The following is a 24,918-nucleotide window of genomic DNA, read 5'->3' as shown; positions in this document are numbered from 1 at the left end:
AAGTTATGTGAAAGTGTGAAAGAAAGAGTGAAAATGTTAGCTTTAACAGATAAGCTACTAAGAACTGTTCTTGTATATGCATGGTATGTGTTGTATGTATGAATTACTACAATTGATGTGATTCTTTTCAAAGCACCAAAGAGGAGAATCTGAGGAAGGCTGCAGTGCAAGAAGCCTAGTTTTAATATCTGAGCTTGCACTCAGATTTTCTTTTAACTTTTTCTTTTAACTCTTCTAAGAGTCAGCAAGTAGTCTCCAGCAATAAAACTGAGAGTGAGTAGAAGTGAGTTATTCCCAAGTGGCTGCTATCTGAAGGGTAAGATTAGCATTTCGAACTCTGACCTCTGTCCCCTTATGAATTGGCAGCTTCAAAAAGAAAAAGAAAAAAAAGAAATTTGGATAATGGAAATATTCAGTTTTCACTCTGTTGTATCTGAAGGAGGCAAATGTACTTGTTTCATAGCTGAAATTACTGCAGCAGAGAATATTGAGCCAAAGAATTAAATCAACTTACTGCTTCACTTTTGAAGACACTGTTTTTGAAGCTGAATTACAATAAAAAACAGCACCATGAAAAGTCTGTCTAGAATCTCTTTCTTAAAATATTTAACTGTAATGATGCAAATTATTGATTTGTTTGCTCATACTGCTGAAGTGTCTTGTAATTAAGGAATATTCCTCTATAGGCTATTCATATAATTTGTATAAGTTAAATAGAAAAATTGAGTGCTCTCAGGGCTTTACTTGAGAATTGTGCGTAAGTCAGTAACGTGGAATGAAAGTTCAGAAATAATATTGAAATAATGATGTCAGCTTACATTAGGAGCAAACCTTAGTTAACTCGAAACAACAGTGTGTGCCCTGCATTGTTCTACTGTTCATTCCTTTTTTCCCTTGCAGAGGAGCCTCTGGTTTGAGGTTCAGATAACCCCGATGCTGAATTATGGATTAGTCTTTATCTGAAGTGATCATGGGCCTCCAAAACTTCAATTCCTTGCTTATCTCCATTTTTAGCTTTAGAGGTGACATGTTGTTACTCTGAACACTCTTTATATACTGTCTGCACTACTGCTTTTCTTGGATAGGTCTGCAGTGAGAAACAGATGCAACACAGCCAGTTTAGGTTGAATTTGAAAGATGCTTTTAATCTGATATTCTATAAAAATGTGAAAATCAGAAAACTTTTCCGTTTCAGGCAAGTTAGCATGATTTTACCAGTATTTAATTGATTTAATGGATTAGCTTTTAAAATTCTTACATAATCCATGTATGGGGAAAAGAAACCAATTTTTACTTGCAATTTCTAAAGAGTTTACCTGCAGTTTCATGTAATTGTGCTGGCACCCTAAAAGTAAGATCACTTTTCAGAGCACAGCTCTCTTACTGTTTTTCATGGGCTGAGAGTTGTTTTTGAAAAATGTAACCTAGATTTGTGTAGCCTAGATTTGCATTTCAAGTCCTCATCCCTCTCTAGGAAAAATGAGACTACTTCAGGTCGCTATTGAAAACAGAGCTTTAAGGGAAAGAAGGACCATGGCCTACAGCTAGTCACTTATTTTGTCCTCTCCTGATCCATTACTAAGAGAGGAATGGATTTATTGGAAGTTATTTTAAGGTACCAGAGGTCTAAATTTCTGTCTGAATAACCCTATTTTTTCCTGCACTGATTACCAAGAATAAGCCAACCTGCCTTTGGTTGAATGTGATCGAGTGATATCACCAAGGGTCCTAAACCATCAAGCATTTTTTGTAAATCCCAAAATCTTACCATTTTTTAGAAACAACAAAATACTGTTTAATTCTTAATAGTATAAAGTCTTATGAGGCTTTCTTGTAAGCCTGTATAAAAACCCTAAACATATCACTGGTTTTAGCTGATACCAGCTAGTATCATCTCTGCTGGAGAACTGCGTACTAAAAGTAGTATGTGTGATCAGCAAGGAAACTGTTGGAACAGGGAACCAGATGTAGGAGCAATGAAACAGTACAGAAAGAGGGTGCAAATTACAATTCATAAGCAGAAAAAGGTGGGAACTTGAGGCTATAAGTTCCTCAGTCTAACCCCAAAATTTATCTTGAGAAACTTTTTCTAAAATGCATATTGCTCCAAAAGAGTAACTTACCTTCAGTCCCCTTTTGCACAGGAGGTCAGTAGGGCTCTTGAAGCTCAGGTTTACTATTGGACTATTATATAACATCAGCTATATTCATATGCATCCTGAGTATAGAGCAAACATACAAAAATTCAATTTATCTTGAACCTCAGTAGCCCATTTAATTCTACTGCCCAATGGCAATAGTTTGGGGGCAGGGGAGGTTGCCTGGGACCAGTCTGAGTACTTTACTTGATATAATAATGTGCTGTGTCTCAGTAACTTAAAATATGTTTGTTAAAACAATATGACATAAAACTTTAGCAGGCCTTGTGGATGCACTTCCATGTCCAGAGCTGTCAGATGCACAGCTGAGCTGTAGATATTTACTGTAATATCTTTTACATCCCTGTTGAAGGTACACGTTTTAGCAAAGGGTTACCGCAGTCAGTTACTTAGCTAAATGTTTTATTAATTTAAAGTTTCTATTTACAAATAATAAGAGAAGATAAAGTTAATGGGTTTTTTTTCTATTCTTTTATCCATCCCAAAATTTGAAAGGTTTAGAATGGTTAAGTCTCGTAACATCTCTTTGAGGTCAATATTACACATACTGCTGAGATGCTGAAGTAGAAGCAAGAAATCTAATAAATGCCAAACTTTTATCTGTAAATAAGTAACAGAACCAGGATTAAAAGTAAGATCACCAAGTTTCCAGTCCATTGCTGTTGCAGCAGGTAGGCCACACTCTTTTGCTTGCATAGACTTCTCCAATCCAGCTGGGAGTAAAAGCCAGGAACACCAAGAGCCATTAAGAAGGGAAAGCATTTAAGTAGAGTCACCATAGGTGGTGTGAAAATGGTTGTATTTCAAGGCCTTGTAAACCCTTTCAAGGCATTTTGGAAGCACTGAACTGTTGCAGTGGGGCAGAATCTCACAGCATCATGGCGCCTGACCTAAAAGTTGAGAAAAGTGGTGGTTTATGGGCAGTTAAATTTTACTACTCTTTTGCGAATTTTTTTCCCCCTCTTGCTACTTTTATGAACTCCCACCAAATCATGGGCTGTGAAAAGCCAGAAGGCTAGAAAGTTCCTTTCATGGACTGTTTTGCCCTTGATCTAAATGTTAAAGAAGATAGTCCTTTCCTTACCTTATGCCCAGTGGGTTTTTTTGTCAAAAACCAATCGAAAGATTTACACTGATCTGTCTTGCACTCCACACCAGAGCACCATTAATGGCATTAAAATTAGAACTTATAAACATTATATGAATGAACTCTGTAACCTGATGCTATGTTGGCTTGTAAAGAGCTTATAAAGAGATGCTAGTCCCCCAAGTGTGTTTATTTCTAAGGAAAATAACACCTTACCTAAATAAATGTTACTTTCTATGAGTAGGCTGCCCTGTTGCTGCATGCTGCTGCCTGTTGTTTGGTATGAAAATAAGTTCAAATGCTCCCTTCCCAAGCTCTTGCCTGTGCTGGTATGTACTGAATATACAGTTTAGTTTAGTTTCTTCATAGTCTGAACTAAATCCTGGAACTGAAAACAAGTGGAATTGAACTTTTGGGTTGGATGCTTGCTTGCTTGGTTTAAGGAACATCTGTCTTGCAGATATTGCTAATCTTTCTGAAGGTGTGCATGTGTATTTGTAGAGATAAATTGATAACACTACATTACGTTAAAAAATTTTGGCCTTCACAGAATGTGGTGGTTTTTCATGGCTGATTTGATGAGGATGTAGCAGTTGGAAGTGGGGCAGGAGGAAAGAAGAAAGGAAGGGCAACAACTTAGGAGTACTTACTGGCATGCCCATGTTTGTGAATTTAGTCTGCAGTGCTCACTGCTTGGCGAGAGAAGAGAATTTGGTCTCTGATTCCTTCAGTCTTTGGCTTCCATAATGAAGTTGTCATGGCTTTGTTAAATTTACTGCAGAAAGGGAATTCAAATGAAGTAATTTCATGGGCAATCTATTGTGTAATGAGAACTTCCAGTCACTTCCAACCCACTGGGCAACCCGATAAGATAATGTATTTCTCATTGTCAGTCAAGTCATACGGTATGCTCGATTTGACTCTTCAAAGCATTGGTAAAACTGTTTTCAAAAGTAATACTTTTCTGTCTTTCATTTTGCATCTATCCTAGATCTCCTATTTATCCAGAAATTTAGAAGGAGAAAAGAAATTGGATTTCTTCTTTCAGTTTTCAATTCCTTGTAAGCCATAATGGTTAATGTACATTGATCTTTGTTGTCTTGGCAAACAAAGTACAAAGCAGATGTTTGATTTCTGTTAACCCTGTAGGTTGCCCATGGCCTAAGCAATATTTAGGTGTATACAAAGTTAGTTTTCTGTACAAGTCTGTGTGATTCCTAAGAAAAATCTGGAAACTTCATCAAAGAGTACTAGAAGCTAATTTCAGTTCAAGTTGAAAGGAGGAGTCTGACTTCATCATAGTTGTAGTCTTGTATAATCAATTCTATGTGAAAGCCAAGGTCTGGACTTACGGATTGTTTATTTCAAGATCCTGAAAGGAGTTAAAGGAGTTCAGGTAGCTCTAATTAGTGCATTACAATTACCATACCTTAAAAACATTGCTTAGTGTATTAAAGTTACTCTTGAATTTCCTGGATTCGTAGATACAAAAAAGAGGAACAGAGAGCTCATTAAAGCTGTGTAAGAACAATAAGAAAGTTGGCATAAGAGTCTGGAACAGAAACCTTTTCCTTTTGTTGTTGTTACTCTCCCATATCACAAATGTGTTCATGGGATTTCTATCTCCTCTATTTCTTACATTCCAACATAAGATTTTCAGCCTCACCAAGCAGAGTAGAGAATAGATTTCAAATGGAATCAACATATATCTTCCCAATAGAAAACTTTCCCAAAATATTTAGTAACTCAGCATGTGGAGCAGCAGACACTAGCAAGCCATGTTAATCAGTTCTGCTTTATAAAAGCAAACAAGGTGGGGAGGAAGTAATGAGACCCTGAAACATCTGTTTGGGGACTTCAAATCCCCTTAGAAGGTTTTGAGTTCTGCCTTAAAGAAACACAACTCCAAAAATATTACAACTAACTGTGGGAACATTTTATGGCTCTTTACAAAAAATTAATTACATAAATATTAGTCTATAAAACACAATTCCCTCTGCCTCCTTCTCCAGATTTGCTTCACGTATAAATGTGTAATCTTCCCTGACATTACAAGCATTCTTTAAGGAAAGAGAAGCTAGATCAGAGCCATCCTACTTTTGCTGAAGAAAGAAAACCATATTTGATTTTTATGAAGTTAGAAAGCAATAGATATTATGGTATTAATAAACAGTCTTAGAACATTATAGGAATCCTGTCATTTAATGACAATGGAATGCATAATCCTGTATTTCACACTATTAATAATTACTTAATTGCTTATAAAGTTGTATGCTAAAAGGCTACATAGTTTCTCCTTCCTACTTAGTGCTGCTTGCAGGAATTGTTCTAAACTGTTGTCTATCATGAAAATAAAATTTAGAATCCTTTTTGTTTAGCATACTTGAAAAAGGAAATTAGCTGTTGTGGTCCATTTTAATTCTTGATCTGCTTCTGGTTTTCTTTTTAGATAGTTTGCTGTTGTGATAATATATTTTTCTTCAGGGATAGGATATGGGGAAAGAAATACTAATGCTTTTGCTTAGCATGTGGTGTTTGCTTTATTGTCTTTTCAGTTATTCTTACCCTTTTATGTAATTCTTCTGCTTTTACTCTTGAATGTGGAAGTAATTTTGTTCCGTGTTCCTGGTAATCAGCCTGTTATCCAGCTGTTAAGTCCTATCAGGGAGAGAAATAAGGAGAGGGAAGTAATTCTATTCTAAACTGAAGTTGCTTTGCACTCTCTCTGGATGACAACCTCCAGAGTAGTGTCATTTTGGACATACCCATCACTCTATGCATGGGTGTCCAAACTCTATGCATGGGTGTCATGGGTGAGTTAAAATTTAACTCTATGCAGTTAAATTTTGAAATAGCCTGAAATAGTCACAGTTACGGCTGTTTGCACAGTAAATGTAGTACTTCAGAGAGCAAACACCTCTTTCCTGGTTTATTTTTAAATTGTAACATGGATTTTTTTCATCTTAAATATTTGCAGAAATATTCTACTGAATCTGTTTTACGAATTTAATTTTTTTTACTCACAGAGTAGATTTCTAGGGCTGGTGGTTCAGCAGCAAGACTGTAGTCCTAAACCCCATATCTTACACTCTGAGTAAAGTAGCATAAACATGAATATGTGCAAGTTTGTGCTTATAATCTTTCCTCTATACTGTTATTTAGTCTAGGAATATCCAAAAGGAAGTGTAAATGCAGGAATCACTATGTGTCTTCTGTTAAAAAGCACTGACCTTCAGAGTGAGATCTGTTGGCATTTGTTAAAAACAGATAAACAAGAGTTATTTTTGGTTAATCCTAAGATCTGTACCTCCAGAAACTTGGTATTCTTTCAGTAATTGAATAAGGTAAATAATATGGTAACTAAATAAGGTAAATAATATTATTTAATATTTTCATAGCATGCTGTTTAAACTGCTAAACTCTAGACCCTTTTTTGCTATTTAAGAAATCTGTAGCAAGAGTAAAATAGCATTTGCCCAAATTTGTGTATTGTCTTCAGCTGTGTCCTGACTCGGAAAACTTCTAAAGTTTCCAATTAAAGAAAAAGTGCATTTATTTTAATTGCTCTACCTTCTAAAAGCAAACATATACTCTTATAGCTGGTAATTCACCATAGGGAGATTGCAAATGAAATTAATTTCTTGAGACTTCAGTGTGCTGCAGTTTCCTGAAGAAAAGTAAGATTCAAAAAAATAATATCTTTTGGGCCAGAACTCTTGACCTATGTGGTTTGGTTAAGCATGTTTCCTTCTGGGTTGGATAGGAACCTACAGGATCATTTGATAGTTCTAGGGATTGACAAAGTATGTTTACATCTCTTAAGAGAGAGTCAGATAAGTCAGCATTTTCATTTCCAAACCTCTGCTTTTCTTCTGTAATTTCTGTCATACACAGAAACTGGGACAAGATGAAAACTTGTATGGGGCCTTAGTTTTGGAGCAACTCATCTGTGAAATTCGGAGCACCTGTGTATAACAATCTCAGGCTTCATTTCACCAGCTTTACACTGTGCTAGAAATTAGCCTGGATTAACAATTGTAATAAATTGGCATGTACATGTATATTTCTTTGTAAAAATAATGATCATTTACTTGTATAAATAATATTAGGTCTCTTGGAAGCTATTAGTCTGGTCGGTTTTGTGAATATGGAAATTCTCTATCTAATCAAGTGTTTTAACATCTAATATTGATGTTAAAAATAGACTTTAAAGTTCTGCCTTTCAGGCAGAGTGCTTTTATTTGACTATTTAACTGTACTGTGGATTCCTTTACCTTAGAAAAAATGGAGTATAGGTAATATATTTTCTTCTATGGTCAAAATGCTTTTGACATTTTTCAGAATGAAAATGTATGATCTAAGTGTGAAAGTACTTGATTCCTTCAAATATTTTCATTCTGTTTAATCTCTTGCAAAATAATGCTGCTGCTTCTTTTTATTGGCTGTGAGTCCTTTTAAGGGGTGGAGTTGAGTTTGAAGCCTTCAGGCATTATGGAAATACTCTATCTACAATAAACATGCCTCCTAATTTAATTTCCACCTGACATGTAGACTGCATGGAACAGATTGTGCATGGCAAGCCAAAATTGATTATTAAGCACTGGATCTGGCAGTGTGAAAGTGAATTTTATTTTCTTTACAGGCAAGGTGGTTCTGGGAAGCATATTTTCGATCGATGAAAGCAATTGCTCTCGCTACTCTTCAGATTATCAATGATAGAATTTACCCATATGCTGCCATTTCTTATGAAGAGTGGAATGATCCCCCAGCTGTGGTAAGCAAATTCATTTGATTTACTCATAAAACAAATTGTGGTTTTGTTTTTTTTTTTTTCTTGTATAAAAGGTATGTGCTATGAAACTCGGTAATAATTCTGTGTCTGACTTTGTGTGTGTATGTGTTGTGCTGGTAACTTGCACAGATGAAGCTAATATATTTTATGACAACTGGCAAAATAACTAGCAGTTTTATGTCCTGGCACAAAGATGAGAACTTTTAACTTTTGCTATTGCACACATTAAATTGCTTCCCTGTTTAGATTTCTTTTCCCCTTGATGCACGCATGCGCGCACACACACACACACACACGCTTTATTTTTATTTAATTCAGAGAGAGTTTGGAGCACTGTATATATTTGAACATAGTCTGTATGATGCAGAGAAAATAGTGGAAATGCTGAAGATCTCAAAAAATCTGGGGGAATCTTTCATATAATTCTGTTGAAATAGCTAATTTTTGTTATGCCTAAAATTTTCTCTATGTTACTTCTTAACAATTTCTCTAATACAGAAACTGATGATCAAAGTTTTACTGGATTTTTTTTTGCCTGTTCTTGGTTTAATTTAAAGTTTCACTGGTTGAACGCACTTCTGTTAAGAAAAAACAGTGCAGTATTAATTAACCTCCTGCACCAAGCAGCTGGTTCTGATTTTTTACTATATAAAAGCCTGTAGATAATTTTCACTCATAATCAGTTAATTTTCTCTGTGTCAAAATATAAAAAATACTTTTGTTTTACTAATAAAACCAAACTTGTTAACTGTCTTGCTTTATGATAGTTTAGAAAAAGAAAGCTGGGTAGGAGTATTGGGTAGGAGTAAAGTGGGTTTTACTTGAAACTTTTCAGACCCGTGGAGTGTGAACAGTTGCTGATGAAGAGTTAGAAGCTCATTGCTGTGTTTCAGAAGTTCTGTTTCCATTGCTGAGCCAAAGGCATTAATAATCTCCTCTTATCCTTTCTCAGAGAGGAAATGTGGCCCTGATCAGTATTAAGGGAAAATTAATCTGCACAAGTGTGTACTCGACAAGAAGGGAATCAGAATATCTTAACACCTTTACAATTATGGTAGCAGAGCCAAGCACCTTTAAACATGCTTAGTGAAATGAAGAAAATCCTTTAAGGATTACTGAGGGAACCTAAAAACATATCCTGGATTCTCTCCTATACTTTTTTTTTAAACGCCCTAGTCACAGTCTCAAAATTGTCTTCTTGTTGGACAATAATAATCTGCTTGAGCCTGTGTCTCATCTAGCTCCTGCATAATATCCACTCTTAGCACTGTTACAATTTCTAGTCAGCCTGGATGAAACATTATAGTTTCATATATTCTTTTATATGGAACATTATAGTAGTTAAATATGTACATTTGAGGTAGCTGAAAATGGCAGCTGTATCCTCTAACTTTGATAAGAAGGCAAAGTAACTAATGTCCTTTTTGTTTACAAGAAAATTGTGGTATTCTTTTCTCAATAAACTCATGACTGAAGTTTTTAAATAAAATTATTTCAGTCTCGGGGCTAGGATATAGCTAATTGTTAAAATAACTCACAGTATTTTGCATAAGCAAAATAATGTGAGTTAACATTAATACCACAGTGAAAATTGTGAGTAACTTTCATAAATTCTTGTGTTACTGACCAGAACTAACTTCCAAAACTTGCCATTGTATTCTGCCTTCAAGGTCACCTGAGTGCAGCCAGTTCCTTTAGCTCTACCTGTTGCTCCATGTGGTGTTGTGGTCAGTAGGGATTAGGTACAATACTCTTCTGTACACTTTTGTTCATGTTACCTACCTGGTTTCCATAGGAACACAAAGGTGCAGGGTGTGTAGAAGAGGTGCAGAGGTGCAATCACTGTTTCAAGGGCTTACTGAAATTAGCCAGACATTACTTTAATCAGTACAAGGCTGCTCAGATCCCCGTGCTCTGGATAGTGAGGTTTTGAAAATGAGAGCACAGATTTGCCTATAGAATATCTATACAGGAGAATGCCAGCTTTAAGGAATTTGTGCATTTAATTGCTAGGATAAAGTCAGCTGTATAACAGAAGAAGAGCTTGCTGTGCAAGTTCATTATGCAGAGAAGGATACTTAGAACTTTTGGCCATGATTTCTTACCTGCCCTCTTCCTTGGTTTGAGGTGGGAATTTTTGGTGTGTAATTTTGCTTAGTAATTCACAGAATCCTGAGAAGTAATAGAAGAAGTTTGGTAAGATGTCCTGGTTCCTAATTGTTGTGCTGTTCAATTGTTACAACTGCTTAGTGTGTTAGACAAAGCAGTATAACCATTATTTCTACTTAGACATTTAGAATGGCTCATAACTCTCCAAGGTGCACATTATACTTTGCATTTTGTTGAAGTATGGTAGCTTCATGTGTTTGCTTCCAGAACACCCAAAGTAGTCCTGCACTCTTCTACAGTTGGGTCACAGTTTCCTCTTTCATGTGCAACCTTTTTTTTTGATATTTCTATTTCACTTGTGGTGAACTAACCAAAATAATATTCCTTATATAAAACTTAGCAGGCACGAAAAAAAAGAAAGAGTGGTGGTGTGTGCAAGGGAGGGACTGTGTGGCTTGAAGGCTGCTTAACTTGGCATTACTTTGACTTATATTGGCTCAAAATATTAGTAAGACTGTTGCCTGAGTATCTTCACCAGAGTGTCCATGCAGCAGTGGTACAGGAGGGTGTTTTTCCAGGAGGGAGTTTGCAGTATGCAGAAGATAAATGCATATGCAGTTAATTCCAGACTTAGTACATTGCACAGGGGAAGTGATCCAAGCAGTTTTATGTGTTTTTATGGGCTGACTGAAGACTGTTGGCCTTTCTCAAGCAAAAAAAAAGTAACAAAGTGGATTATTTTTCTACTTATTCACTGTCCTATTGAGGAAATGGAAGACTAGTAGCATATAACATGCTAGTATGTTATGGAATAATACTTTGAATAAAAATGCATTATGACATATTTCTTCCTTTTAATGAAGAGGAGCAAATGATACTTTTGGGGCCTGAAATTCATTCCAGTACTACTGGAGCCCTTTACATCCCAGACAGTCTTTTGATGCAGGCATGGAAGTTCAATGTCTTTTATATTTTTTGGCCCAACCATTATCCATTAGGCAGAGGCAATCAGTTACGTCCAAGTAAGCCAGAAAATGAGTGATTCTACAGTGTGCATTTTGATGGTTACCAGTTTGGGCTGGATTAGAAATAATGACTTGGGCTTGAGATGTGATCTGTTAGCTTCAATTAAGTACTTTGTTATGCTCTAATAGAGGTAAATTACTTCCTCACTTATGCTCTGTTGTAGATTGCTGAAATTCTCCTCTTTGCCTTATACCTCACTAATACGTATGGGTTTCTGAAAAATGAGTAAGACAGGTTTTTTCAGAATTCTTCAGCTGCTTTTGCTGAAATTCTTTCAAGCCTGTTTATAATGCAGACCTATGAAACATTAGATGGTTTTTTTGTCAGGGGCTGCTTTTGAGCTCTGACCTTGGATGATACAGACCAGAGCTTAATAATCACTTGAGAATATCAGTATGTGAACAATAAACATACCAGATTTCATTTCTTCCAGTGAGGCAGAAAACAGCACCATCATTTGGTGTAAGCTAAAATAGCAGAGTTGTCTTAGTGCCCAGAATGCCATTCATTTAGCAAAGCCTAAGAAGAATGTTAATTTACAGAATACTTTGTGGGTCCTGCCAATTACTGGGAACTTGACACTTGTTAAAAAAATAAACTCTTCCTAACTTCTTTGACTAATATTTTATAGTCCTCAGTCTACAGATAGTGCTACTGTTATAACTATGCTTCCTTCTTAGTACTGTTTGTCATCTTCAAAGCATTAAGCAAATATTAGCATACACTTTTTTATCTACCTGTAAATGAGAGCAAGCTAGCACATTTCTGGGCAGTGCATATTTGGTATTTTTTCCATTGAACACTATTAGATTTCTGTTTCTGCTGTATTTTCCAGCTACTTGTGTGATGGTTTCAATCAGCTGGATCAAATCCTGCTTTATTTATTATATTAGAAGATATGTATTTTTTAAAATATTAAATAAAATTCAGTTTATTGATGGCTTTTTTTGGTGTTGGTATTATGGACTGGTTGAACATCCCACACGTATTCAGATGTAAACGTTGGTATTTTTATGTGAGTGTGAAACATGATTTAACAGTTGGTTCTTTAATTTACCTGCCCAGAGTTAGGGTACTTTTCTTACACAGTGGATTATTCTACACTAGGTAGAAGTTCCTGTATATCTTGTGGCTAATTTTTTATGTGAGGAGGGTTTAAGATCTTCATTGAAACATGAAATGATGGCCACTCAACTTTGTAATGCTGTTGGGTGTAAGAACTTTGGTTGGCTCTGGACAAATAGGGAGGGTTAATTCCTTTGGGTTTGCCCTGTGACCATTTGAGGATGGGAAGCATGATGAAATACTTTCTCAAAGTATTGAACAGAAACTTACCATAAATAATTGGAGGAAAATAGAATAAATCAAGGCTTTTTTTGGTCTGGTAATTCATAATTGAAACCATGTTGAGGTTAGATTGATTTTAAGAACAACCCAGCTGAAAAAGCCTTAACCACAGTGGCAGGGGATATATCTCTGTTTTGCTTAGATGTGTAGGACTGCTCAGCTACTAAGTTCAGCACACTGCTGTCCTTACCTCTGTGTTTTTAAAAGACGGTGAATTGTTGTTCAGACTATATGGTTTCAGTAATAGGTAGTTTACAACAAGCAGGCTAGATGTTGAAAATAAATTAGGTGGGAAAGCTCACTGTCTTGTTCATGGGAGCAGTGAAATTTTATTTTTCTTAAGTGCTGTTGCTGAGTTTTCCCACTAAATGATAGCTGGGAGATTCTTGATTCTTCTTTTATATGGAACATCTTACACAGCCTTGTTTTCCCAAAGACCATTCTGTGATGTAGTTCCTAATGTGTCTACTGTACCTTTCCTCAAGTCTCTTTCAATGGTGAACAACCAGTTAAGAAGTTTTGGGACAGGACTGAGTCTTTGTTACCTCTGATGTTTTACCAGTATCTCTGAGGCTCCGTAGAATTTAAATATTAAGATTGTCCATTTCTCAGTCCAGCTGTATGTGTTCATTGATGCTGTGGAGCTCCCACCTCTCTCCCTTCTGTACCCTGCTAAGAAAGGTCTGTTATAACCTTCTCTGCTACGTTTAACCTGAAGACTCTACCTCAAATCCAGCCTGAGGCCTCCCATGTCATGAGAATTCAGCTCCCTTAGTGCATCATGCTTAATGTATTTATTTTTCCTAAAGTAGTATCAGGTTGTTTTTGATGACCAAAAGGGAGGACGATATTTGATTGAGCTATAGTAAAGGAAGGTGCCTTGTTTCTAAGGCATTATCACACATGCACACTTGTAGAAAGCATGCGCAGGACAGCTGCATTAGTCTGAATCCTTTTGTACATACAGAACCCTTCCTGACTTCTCCCTTCTTCCATCTTCAGGCTATTCCCAAGCTCTCACTGTCACTCACATTCCAGTACTCTGGATTTTCATATGAACTGCAAAGAGCTGTCAGACAACTGAGACTGCGAGACTTAAGTGACATGAAATTACTCTTAGGAAACTAGCATTTCAATTTGATCCTTTTTGCCCATAAAAATGATTCACAGCAAGTAACCTATTAATCTTGGATTAATTATCCTGGCTCTTCTAATGATATTAGCTGGGAGGGTGATAGTGAAGGGTTGTCTTATCTATAGCTGAGTGTCAGCACTTTGTCAAAGAAAGGTGATGGATGATCAATCTACTGTTGCTGTTTGCTCTCCTCTCTGAGAGTGAAAGTCCCTGTGAATTTCCATCAAGAATGTTAATAAAGATGGGAATAGAGCAAATGTGCCTTCATCACTTGGTTGCTTGAGCAGTGACTGGGAGAAGCCATCCCTATGTCATTAGCCATTTCATGCTTTGCTGCCATAATGGAGATTTAATTAGGTTGCTGTTGTATTAATTGCCTGTATGGTTTTCTTTTCCCAAGCAGAAATCTGGAAGACTTTAGCAAATTATGGAGGCTTGAATTTGCCTGATTTCCTGCAGAAAGTGGGGTCAATAGGTCTCAGACTGTAGACACACTCTTCAGGCAGGCAGCAGGGGGTTGGCTCTTAATGGCACTTGAGAGATGCTTAATTGCCTTTTTGAAATGTTTTTCTCAAATGAGAGGCACGGTTCTCCCATCCATTAGTGTGTGTCTACAGGCTTTTCCCTCCCTCCACCATCCTTTAGTAAGTGCAGAAGCAAAGCCTCCTTTAAAGTTGCTTTATTTTCCTAAGTTATGACCAGCAGGGGAGAATTTTCATGCCTTTCTGAAAGTAGTAGAAGTTGGGATTTAAGGAATGTACCTAAAATTTAACTTTAAAAGAGGAATTCATGACCATTTTAGATACATGTGCACATGCTTGCACACAAATGCATGATATATTTCTTTCTGTAAGTACCTAAAATAGTCTTAGATTATGGAAAAGGAATAATGTTTTTCAAAAGATATGATAGCAAGCAATTTGTTAGGAAGTGCTGTGGACAAAGAGAAAACATTTCTAGAAAAACTTCAAATGGGAGCCATCAATCTAGGTAGCAATTTTCACCCATAAGTAATAAATAGAACATTGTCTGCAGATGGCTCTACCAGTTATTTCTTCTTGTAGGACAGAAACATAATATTTTCTTGGCACTCTGATTATGATGTTAAACCTCTGTTTCAAGTATTAATGAAAAGAGGTTTCTGAGACTTGTGGTAAGAAGCTGCTTGACATTACCAAGGTCATTCAGATAATAAGTCTTGGGGTGGGGGTTGTGTGGAAACAAGTCTGTAGTCAAGCTTTAATGAGGTGGATTATGCTCTGGTAACATTTAGATTGTGAATTGCTGTAGGAATTATTGGAGCTACAGCAAAATCAGAGGGCTGTCCCCATCTGCCGCTAGTCATCTTGTACAACTAGCAAAGTATGTACAAAAGCTTTAATTTTAGAAAATGTAATAATCTGAAAGCAGATTTTTCTCAGCACATAGCAGTTGCTGAAGTAATGGATGTATATTTTCCAAATTACTGAGTGTGATTTCACTGGTAACCATGTCCCTTTCAAGAACCAAAGTTCCATATTGTACTGTTACTGTTTTTACATTATCCTATTACTCCTCTTGGGTAAAAACTCAAACTTTGTGTTTTCCATTAGGATCCTCACAAAGAGTTTAAGATGAATGCTGCTTTTACCAGACCTGATAAAATGTGTGTAGCTGAAGAGTCTAGTGAAACATATTACTCCTACTGACAGGTCCTTGCCTGGAGCATACTCTTAGACTGTCCTGGAGAAAAGAGTGTGCCAGTGCTGTGCTTAACTTTTCTGCCTCACGTATTTATCCTCTCTTCAATTTTGATTTGTTCATAGAAGGAAATCATATTCACATCCTTCTTTTTTCTTCTTTACCAAAATGTTGTGATGTCTTTCAGTAAATAGGCTCTTTATCCTCCTCGTCCTTGAAGTCATTGTAGAGATGTCTAACCATTAAACATGAGGAATGTGATTGTTGAGTGTATAAAGTTAACCAAAGACTAAATAGGGAAACAGAAAATTTCAGCGTTTACTTCCTACAAATGTGGCCTTGTAACTGAGTCTGTAAAACTTGCTTTACTCTGATACAAGCAGGCCTATGGTATGAGTTTAGCTGGAGAATTTCACAGTATTTCTGTAAACTGCTGGCACTTGCTAACCTCTTACAAGTCTTCATAGTTTTTACAGGCTAGGATTCAAAACTTCCTTGCAAAACAGCATCATTCAGTTTCTGCTTTCCCAACTCCCCTTTTCACCTTGTCCCAAAGGGTTTGGTTTTTCCCTTTGCTTCTCTGTCCGACCCCTGATTGGAACGTCAGTTGGAATGGAAAATTTGAGACTAAAATGCTGGTGTTTTCATTCTTGTCAAATGGTCCCTTTACTGCTTCCTCTCCCATGTTGTCAGCTCCAAAGGGGGTTGGCACATTCAGTGGGAATGTAGTTGTCTGTCTTGTCTCTTGGGCTGACTTCCCTATGCTGTGTATTGAAGTAAGATCTTTAAAGTCTCAAAAGGGATGCTCTAGTTAAAATTCACAAGGAGCAGATAACTCTGAAATTCATCTTTGAATCTCATATCTTTTAATTTTTTTTTTTTTTAATGTAATAGGTGGGATTTCTCCATCATTGACCAAACTTTGTGGAAACTCGTACGTTGCTCCTCTTTGTACCTGCTTTTTCCCTTTTTGTTTGGGTGCACATTTTATGCCAAGCTTAAGGGTTTGTTCCTTTGCTTTTGTTGTTGTTAACACTTTTTCACTCTGAAATTGTAGTGCTGATCAAGTTTCTCTTTTTTTATTGAGTCCTGATTCTAAATATAAATGTCTTGAAATAGTGATTAGTAAATGAGAATTGAACCATGCTAGCTGGGCTCAGTTTGCCTTGGTTTTCCTTCTCCACAAATCTATCTACCTCTTCCACTTTAGTTTTTGCCTTAATCTCTATCTGGTTGCAAAATTACAGTCAGACATAAATGAAAATTGAAATAAGAAAGAGATTGGAATAAAGGTTTTGAGAAATTGCCAAAGTCAGAATTGGAGAATCGCCTGATCTGAGCAAATTACAAATCTGATGGTTAGGGTCTGGCTATATGAATTAGTCCCTGTTGTGATAATTTACCTTAAACAAATTGCTTTATTGTTTTCTTGTCTTCCTTCACAGAAATGGAGCAGTGTGAGCAACCCACTCTTCCTTCCACTGATCCCACCTCAGTCCCAAGGTTTCACAGCCGTGGTTCTGACCTATGACCGAGTGGAGAGCCTTTTCCGAGTTATCACCGAGGTGTCCAAAGTGCCCAGTCTATCCAAATTGTTGGTAGTCTGGAACAACCAGAATAAGAATCCACCAGAAGGTAAAAACCCGTGGAAGGGGTGGTGGAGGAAGGTGAAACTGGGCATAGCATATCTATTGACACCTGTTACAGAATGACCTCTCTTCTACATCATTTATATTCAAGAAGTATTTCAAGGTTCTTTCAAAATAATTGGTTGGGATTTTTTGTGACAAAGTGTTTGAAAGTAAAGTAAGAGAAAGCAAAGTAGATAACAAGAACAAAAGCATACCAGTGGTTGTGCTGCTAACTTCTGAATCAAAAGTTATATAGTATTGCAGAAACATTTCTGTCCACAACATTTTTAGAGGGAGTAGTAACGAGAAGCTTATTTTTGATCTGTCAATACTTGCTTTTATTTCTTTGTGGACAGACTTTTGTCACAGTGTATATACTGCTGCTACTGGACTGTTCCTAGAGCAAATGTGGTTCAAAGCAAAGTAGTTTGAATGCTTGGAGCTATAAAATAAGCGAATATGTTGATTGATTGATGAAATGAAATGAAAATTTGGGTCATTTCAGGTGTCCAGAATGGAGTCTCCATATCACTAGAATATCATGTGAAAATGCTAATGCTTGCCCAGTAAGACAATACATAAGTGCCTATTTTAAACTATTTCTGTTTCCAATACATTCAGTATACTGTGCTGCTCTCTGTAGTATGTGAGTGAGTCTGGTGTCATCTGCATGGTTTTTAAATTGTTTTTAATATGTGGTTATTTTAAAATGAGGACTCATTCACAGGGATTTTCCTGAGTTATTTATATGTGTAGATTTTTGGAATGAGGTTTGGTTTCAAAGGTATATTAATTACTCCAGTGTGAATTCAATGCTGCAAATCTCTCGATTATTTTGTTTTCAGTAGCTGAGGTGTACTTTGCCAGCCTGGCATACTGCTGTACTCTATCCCCTTGTACCAGGTCTCAATCTCAGTCTGCCCAGTCCTCACAGCTTGCTGCCTACATTTTCAAACCAAAGATCCCTATCCCATGTTTTTTTGTCTCCTTCTATGCAATGTCATTGTACACTCCATGGGCTGCTCTGTGTCCAACCAACTCCCTTCTTTCCCATCTTAGGCTGCCTGCCTCCTGACACCGTGCTGCTCCTAATTTGTTCCCAGGTCCTCAGCTGGAAACACATGTCCTGACATTAGTGAATTCCATTATGAAATCACCATGGAATAAATGAGAGGTCTTGCCCCATGTAAGGGAAACTAGCTAGGCTTGGCCTTTGGTAATCCTCTCCAGTGCTAGACAGACTCTGCAACACTGCTCATTTTATTTCTGTGCTTACTGTACTTACCTTCCCTAGGGTGACTTTCTCCAAGGTCTGAACACCAGTACTAAAATCCTGAGTATTGTGCTGGGCAATTAAAGCCTCCTCATTCTGGATTAAATACTGTAGCTATAGTAGCTGAAATGAAACTGGTTCCCATGTGCTGTGCATATGGATCTGTCATTCTCATCTGAAAATGTGGTGATTTTGTGGGACAAGAAATGTTGCCTTCTAGGAATACGTTCAAAAGAAATGTTGTATCGTGGATTCTTCTGAAGCAAATGAAGTGTGTTGTTAGGGCTCTTCACTTTATAATTCTCTTTCCAGAGGCTTCAACTGCTGCTTTGTTCTACTCTTCAAGGTTAGTTATTCTTCATAGCAGCAAGATGCAACATAGAAATTAATCCCTGACCACTTGTCTCAATTTACCATCTCCTAAGAGTTGCTTAGAGCCAAGCTATTGCTACCATTCACTTGGCTCATTTGCCATTTTGGCAACTTGCTGCAGTCGGAAGCAGAATAACTTTATTGCTTACTTTAAAAAGTGTTCCTTATTACTTCTGGGCTAAATACCTCAAGTTTAGTCATATTTTAAATGTTTTGCAACCCTTTAGAGTAAAAATTGTTGTGTATAAATTGATAGCAACAGGAATTTTTGCAGTAAGCAGTTATTTTCTAAAAGCAAAAATCTTAGTGATATATAAATTTATGTGATCACTGAGTGTGGGTGGATTCAACCCAAATTAATTGTTTTCACATTTCCTTCAAGTGAGTCTGAGATACAGGAGAGCTGAAGCAAATAGATCATTAAAATGACCTTTTCTTTTCAATCATTGTTTTCATCCTGAAAATCAAAGTGTGTTTAATTTTTTTCTGCCTCTATTACCCCTAAGTTATAAACTAGTTAAAAAAAACCCAACCTGTAGAACTTAAAATTGTGGACTTGAGAGCACAGTTGAAAGCATAAGCAGTTTTGTCCTTGCATTAGCCTAAGCATTGCATTGAAGCAAACAACTATTTGTTTTTAGTGTCCCTTTTCCCTTTATTGCTGTTACAATCATTGTAATCTCTTGGCCCATGGCTAGAGAGAGGTCAGTTTGATTAAATGAACTTGTTTTATTCCAGATCCATGCAGGGCATTCCACTTGGCTCTTCAGCCAGTCTCTCGTTCAGTCTGTCTATTAGTGATCCTAATCCTCGGACTTCAAAGCTTCTGCTGTTTATAGCCTGTTAAAGCCAGGAAGTTTCTGATGGATTAGAACAAGGAATGAGTTTGAAGTTTGTAATGTGCACCACTGTCACTGATAAAGTCTAGTTTATTACCCTACAGTAGTATCTGCACTTTTATGGCTATTCATTTTTAATTGGTTGTAGTAAAGCAGAGGTGCTTAACCTTCTAGAGCATCAAGTGCTTTATTTCTTGGTCCTTTCCACGTAAGAGACATGTTTCAGTACAGAAGCAGATCTTGGCATTTGTCATTGCAGCTTTTCATGTCTTCGTTTTGTTTTGCATGTGTAAGTGGGAGGGCTGAGTGAAGAACATCCAAATTGCCTTCCTTAGTGAGTATGTGTGCTAAATTGCAAATTGGGCTTAGGTTTCCTGGGATGCAGCTGGCAAAGTGCCACACAAGTGACATGTGGCCTTTCCTTTCTTTCCTCTGTCAACACCAGAAAATTATTATAACTGAAAATACCATTATTATCAAAACAATATGATATGCATTTGCAATAGTGCCTTTATGTGATGATACGACTTAGGAGGAAAACCGGGTGAAAATTATATACTCTAAAAATTGTACAAAATTTAAGATCATGGAGTCACAGGTGGTCACTGCCATCAGTAGTGCTGAGCATCCCAACTAAGAGGTTGTAGCTGATTTCAGCTGCTGTGCAGTGGTAACAAGTGTGGGGAGTGTGCAAGGTGTCTGGAAACAAACTCTTTTCAAACCTAAAACTCTCAGGGCAGATGCAGCCCTGATGCAACAGAATTTTTTTGTTATGTTGGCTGGTAAAAAAGGTAAGAGGGCAATGGATTAATTAAGCACTTGACAGGAGAGTTTTCAACCAAGTAGTGTGTAAAAATATAAAATTGGAGAACTACATGTATGTGGGTGGGTTAGATATCAGTAATAATTTTAAGATTGTTTTTTCCTTAGCCTTAAGAGTTTGTAAGGATCATTTTTTTAACCTATGTCTGAGAGCTGTCTGTGGAAGTCTGAACTGATGGTTCTGTGTTTTCTTTAGAATCAGTGAAAAGAAACAAGATGAACTATGAGAAACACAGATGTCTTGTGCAAAGACAACAAAGTTTGAAGTTTACGCAACGTTTTTGATGGTAAAAATATTGAATCTTATATGTGAAATAGCAGAAAGAAAATATCACATACAGTGATGATTCTACTTTGGAACCTTAAAATATTATAGAATCAGCTTGTTATCTTAAGTACTCAATTCATTTAGGGACGTGATCTCTGCTCAGTGTCTTTGGCTGAGTTTTGCTTATTTTCTGTGCCGTGAATTGTATGCAAGAAGCCCATCAATGCAGCAGTAATGTCAGTAGGCCCATAACCGTGTGTGTATAATACTAATAAAAATAGTAAAAGCCTTGAAATACTAGAGGAAAAAATCTATTTTTTCCCCTCACAATGGATCAATTAAAATAAACATTGTGGTCTAAGTGCCTGCCGCTGGGAATATTTTGTGGAAATTATGATTTTCTCCATCAGCCAAATATTTTTTTTCCTTTCATTTGTGTTTTTTCTAAATTGCTAGTTCTGAAATTCAAGAAAATAGTCTGTAATAGAAATTCTCAAAAAATATTTGTTTCAGACAAGTGAAGAAACCACTTTGTCTACCACATAAATAATATTATGATGTAAAAATCTGTTACTGTTAGTAAAGATGCAACAAGCTAGAAATCATGTGTGATAGACTGATTCCTTTGGTTGTATTATAAAAATGAAAAATGTATTTTAAAGAGTGTGTATTTTCTGTTTAGTTGTGGATCCTGGAGCTAAGTTGCTATAAACTTCTTATAGTATTACTGAAATAATAATCTTTGTATTTCTATTTGATGCTGTTAATGGACAACATTGATATAAACTGTTGGGGCTAAAGAAAGTGAGTATCCTTTGGATTGCTGTACCTTAAGGAAGTATTATCTAAAAACAAATTAATAAAAACAACTGCAGTGACAGGTTTGGGATTTTTTTGAATACTGTGCCTTTGGAACTCAGCACTGGTTTTTTAACCCAGGAATGGATTTTTTAACTTCTAAGTTTTTAATTAATTTGGCTTCTTGATGATGGACTTAATGCGATTTTCCTTGATTAGATAGAGAATTAAGTCATGGTGATTTTAGTCTTCCATAAGGCATATTGCAAGCATTTTGCAATACTACTTCCTAGGGAAATCTGGAAGTTAGCCTATCAAACCCATCTTAACACACTGGGCTCTTGTGTCCTAGAACCAAATGTTCTGTTTTGTTATACACAAGAATAATTCTGTGGATTTCTGTAGACCAATATAAACACTTTAATGTGAGTAGAATGCACCTGTTTTGAGCTCTAAACAGACTTTTTCACTCAGCCATAATGGAAGGAATTCTGATAATAAGTAGATCTTCCATGCCTGATGTTGCTTCTGACAATTTTTTTAAACTTCATACTCCGGCAAAATTCTGCCATTCTGTATCAGAGACTGAAAAAGTGTTAATTAGGTTTCATCAGCAATGTTCAATTAGCTACATTCATGCCAACTACTATGGATCAGCTATAATAAGCATCAGATGAGAGCTTGTACAAAAGTTCAGGTATGAGGATTGGTTATGCTGTATGGGATTCTGTGCAACTGCAAGTACAAACACAGCATGTTTAGAGATGTTTTCTGCCAGTTTTTTATCAGTCTTTGTTTACCTTGCAAAACTTCTGGAAGGGTTTTTCCTTTTTATATTTCCAAATGGACTCCATAGAAGTTTTGAGAAGTGAGAGCGTTATATGAATTAATATTCTGGACCCAGATTATCACTAGTCATGAGATATTCTTAGCTGTTATTGAGGCAAAAAAAATTGTTATTGAGAAAAAAAATGTTTATACAAATGTCTTTGTATGAGTCATCAAAATGCCATGATTTTAGCCGGTAAGGGGATTTTTAAAAATTTATTATATTGGTTTTAATACTGACAGGCATTCAGTTCTTGCCATCAGGAGTGTATGCTGTGTTTCCAGTTCCTCATTATCCTTACCTGCTGCTTCCAATTGCAAATGCAACAAACCATCTGCATTCAAGTATTACTTGCTATTTTTTGAACTTGATACTACTTAGAAGTGGTGTCCCAAGAATAGTGGTTAGCTCTGTACAGCTGCTGTACTGATTCTCATTTTTCCTACGCTGAGTGTTGAAACTGGGAATGGATGATAAGTATGCAGAGCAAGTAATTCCCTTTGTAAATACACTTCTGTCTGCTGACAAGATCAGCAATAATGTTTGGGCTGCAAAAGGATTTGCTGAGATGTTATTAGCTTCCCAGTTTCTCAGAAGCAGGGATACAGAGAGTGGTGCTATTTAACAACATGATGGTGTGTCCTGGCTCTGGCTGGGAGAGGGTTAATTTTTGCCGCCTGTACCACCTCACTATTCTGTACTACCTCACTCAGTTCGAGGGAAAGGGAGTCTCTTCCAAGGAGAAGGGCTTCCTTCTGGTGGAAAAAACTTGCTGGGAGGAGCTGTCTGGTATTGTCTGTTGTTGAGTTTTCTTCCATGAGAATAGTTTTTTTTTCCTGTATCCTGTTGTTAGTACGTTGCCACTACTGTTCATTTTATCTCATTGCTGTTTGCAGTAAGTTGCTTTTACCTCAACCTGTGATCTTTGCCTTTTGTGCCTCCAATTCTCCTCCTCTCCATCCTCCTGCAGCAGGTAGGGGGAAGGGAAAGAGGGAGAGAGTTGTGTGGTTTGGAAAGTCTTGGTGGGGCACTGAACTGGGGAGCACCATTCCCAAACCATGGCACCATGCCATTTCTCTTTGAAAAGAAATAATACATTCCATGGAAATATTGCCCTCTATTATTTTTAATGATCCCCCTTTTATGTATGATGTAACAGTTCATTCAGTACTGAAAACAGGGCTGGATTTCAGACTAAGAAATCATTTTTTATATATGAACAGTGTGCAAGCTTAGTTACATTTTCATTACAAACATCTGATCACAAGCCTAGGGAGGTGTGGAAAGTGAGAGAGGTTTTTTGTGAGAGGGTATTCCTTTAGGTTATAATGAAATTGCCCTTTCTCATGAGTGTCCTCCCTTCTCTTATCTGCATGTCTCATATGATTCACTGGCAGCTGTAGCTGAGAAACACATAATTAGAAGATGGGATTTTTTGCTGCTCTTTTATATGGGAGTGTTTTAACTGCAGATGTAACTATGGCACCTTTTTATCCTACAGTTTAAATCATCTTGAAATCATGCTTGAAAATTTTGCTGTGGGATTTGGACTTGCAGGACTTAATGGTGGAATCGTGGGCTGGCCAGAATCACCACCATGTATGGGTTGTTAGGGTCTGTAAGCCCATTAGAAGAGGGAGCTGCATTGGACAAAGTTGGGAAACTGGTGATTTTGTGTTGAGAGGACCACACACTGTTTCTATGGGCTTCTCTAGCAATCAGTGCATCAGTAGTCCTAAATAGCAGATAATTCCAATCGTGACCTGAGTCATTACCAGAGAGCAAGTGTAAGTGTTATTCACTCTTTACTCCTGATTGTTTCAGTATGACACACAATAGGAGATGCCTGCCATTCTCTTCAGAATCCTTACATACATAGACTTGTATTCACTCCAGAGAGCTCTAATTCCATAATTTGCTTCTATTTTCAGCTGCATCACAGAGTCCTCACTGATTTCTAAAAAGTAAGAGTAGTCCCCAGTCCAAACGTGCATTTTTATTTTTATACAAAGGATCTTGTGCCATGATGTAAGATTCTTAAGCTTCTTTTGTGTTTGTCATACTCTATTAAAGGTCTGTCTTACTGTAAGAATACAGCCTGTGCTTTTACCTTGGTTATAACAAAATCTTATAAACTGAGAATTTCCTCCATATATGTTTTGCTAGTGCTGAAGTTTCTCAGAACTTTCCAAGCAGTTTCTGTAAATTCAAAGTCTGATATTACAGAAGTGGCAAACCTTTTTCTAATTGCTCTTTAAATACATATACTTTTCTTTTGTGGTCCTTTAAAATAAATATTGGCAATTTTAACCTTCCTGATAGATTCTAAAACTTTGACTTCTGAAGTGACCGTTGTATTTTTTATATATGTATTTCTTATGGAGTTCCTGTGGCAGAGCTAATTTGTAATACTTGGATCTCTCACTGGAGCCTGCTGTCCTTTATGATAGCAAATTTTGCCAGGGTTGCCAGTTGTTACCCAGGTGCCATTGTGTCCTAACATCTCCCATGTGCTTCCACCTCTGTAGGGGCAGCAGGCTCCAGTATCAAGTCAGCCTCTAGGCAGCAAGTAGCCTTGTGCATTTTGCATGCTGCAGAGTAACTGGTAACCTGATGTCTTATTCAGAGTTTCTCCAAAATGCTTGTATTTTCTTTTCATTAATCTAAGGCTAAATTCAGAAACTTTATATTATGTTTCTCAAAGCACAAATATTTGACAGTATCATACCCGTTGTTGAGAACTGGTCATTT

General features: G+C 36.8%; 1 protein-coding gene across 2 annotated transcripts in view; it reads left to right on the top strand.

The window, feature by feature from the left end:
- EXT2 (exostosin glycosyltransferase 2) overlaps positions 1-24,918 on the top strand; it is a 73,860-nt gene that overhangs the window by 25,967 nt on the left and 22,975 nt on the right. For both annotated transcript variants that reach the window (XM_058026468.1, XM_058026467.1), the window contains 2 exons: positions 7,889-8,020; positions 16,781-16,970. In XM_058026468.1, the coding sequence (XP_057882451.1) occupies positions 7,889-8,020; positions 16,781-16,970 (322 nt within the window). The remainder of the gene's footprint in view (positions 1-7,888; positions 8,021-16,780; positions 16,971-24,918) is intronic.

The sequence above is a fragment of the Melospiza georgiana genome, chromosome 6 (assembly GCF_028018845.1).
Source record: "Melospiza georgiana isolate bMelGeo1 chromosome 6, bMelGeo1.pri, whole genome shotgun sequence".
In the NCBI taxonomy this organism is placed as follows: domain Eukaryota; kingdom Metazoa; phylum Chordata; class Aves; order Passeriformes; family Passerellidae; genus Melospiza; species Melospiza georgiana.
The sequence above is the reverse complement of the archived record's forward strand: the minus strand, read 5'-3'. Positions and strand labels throughout refer to the sequence as shown.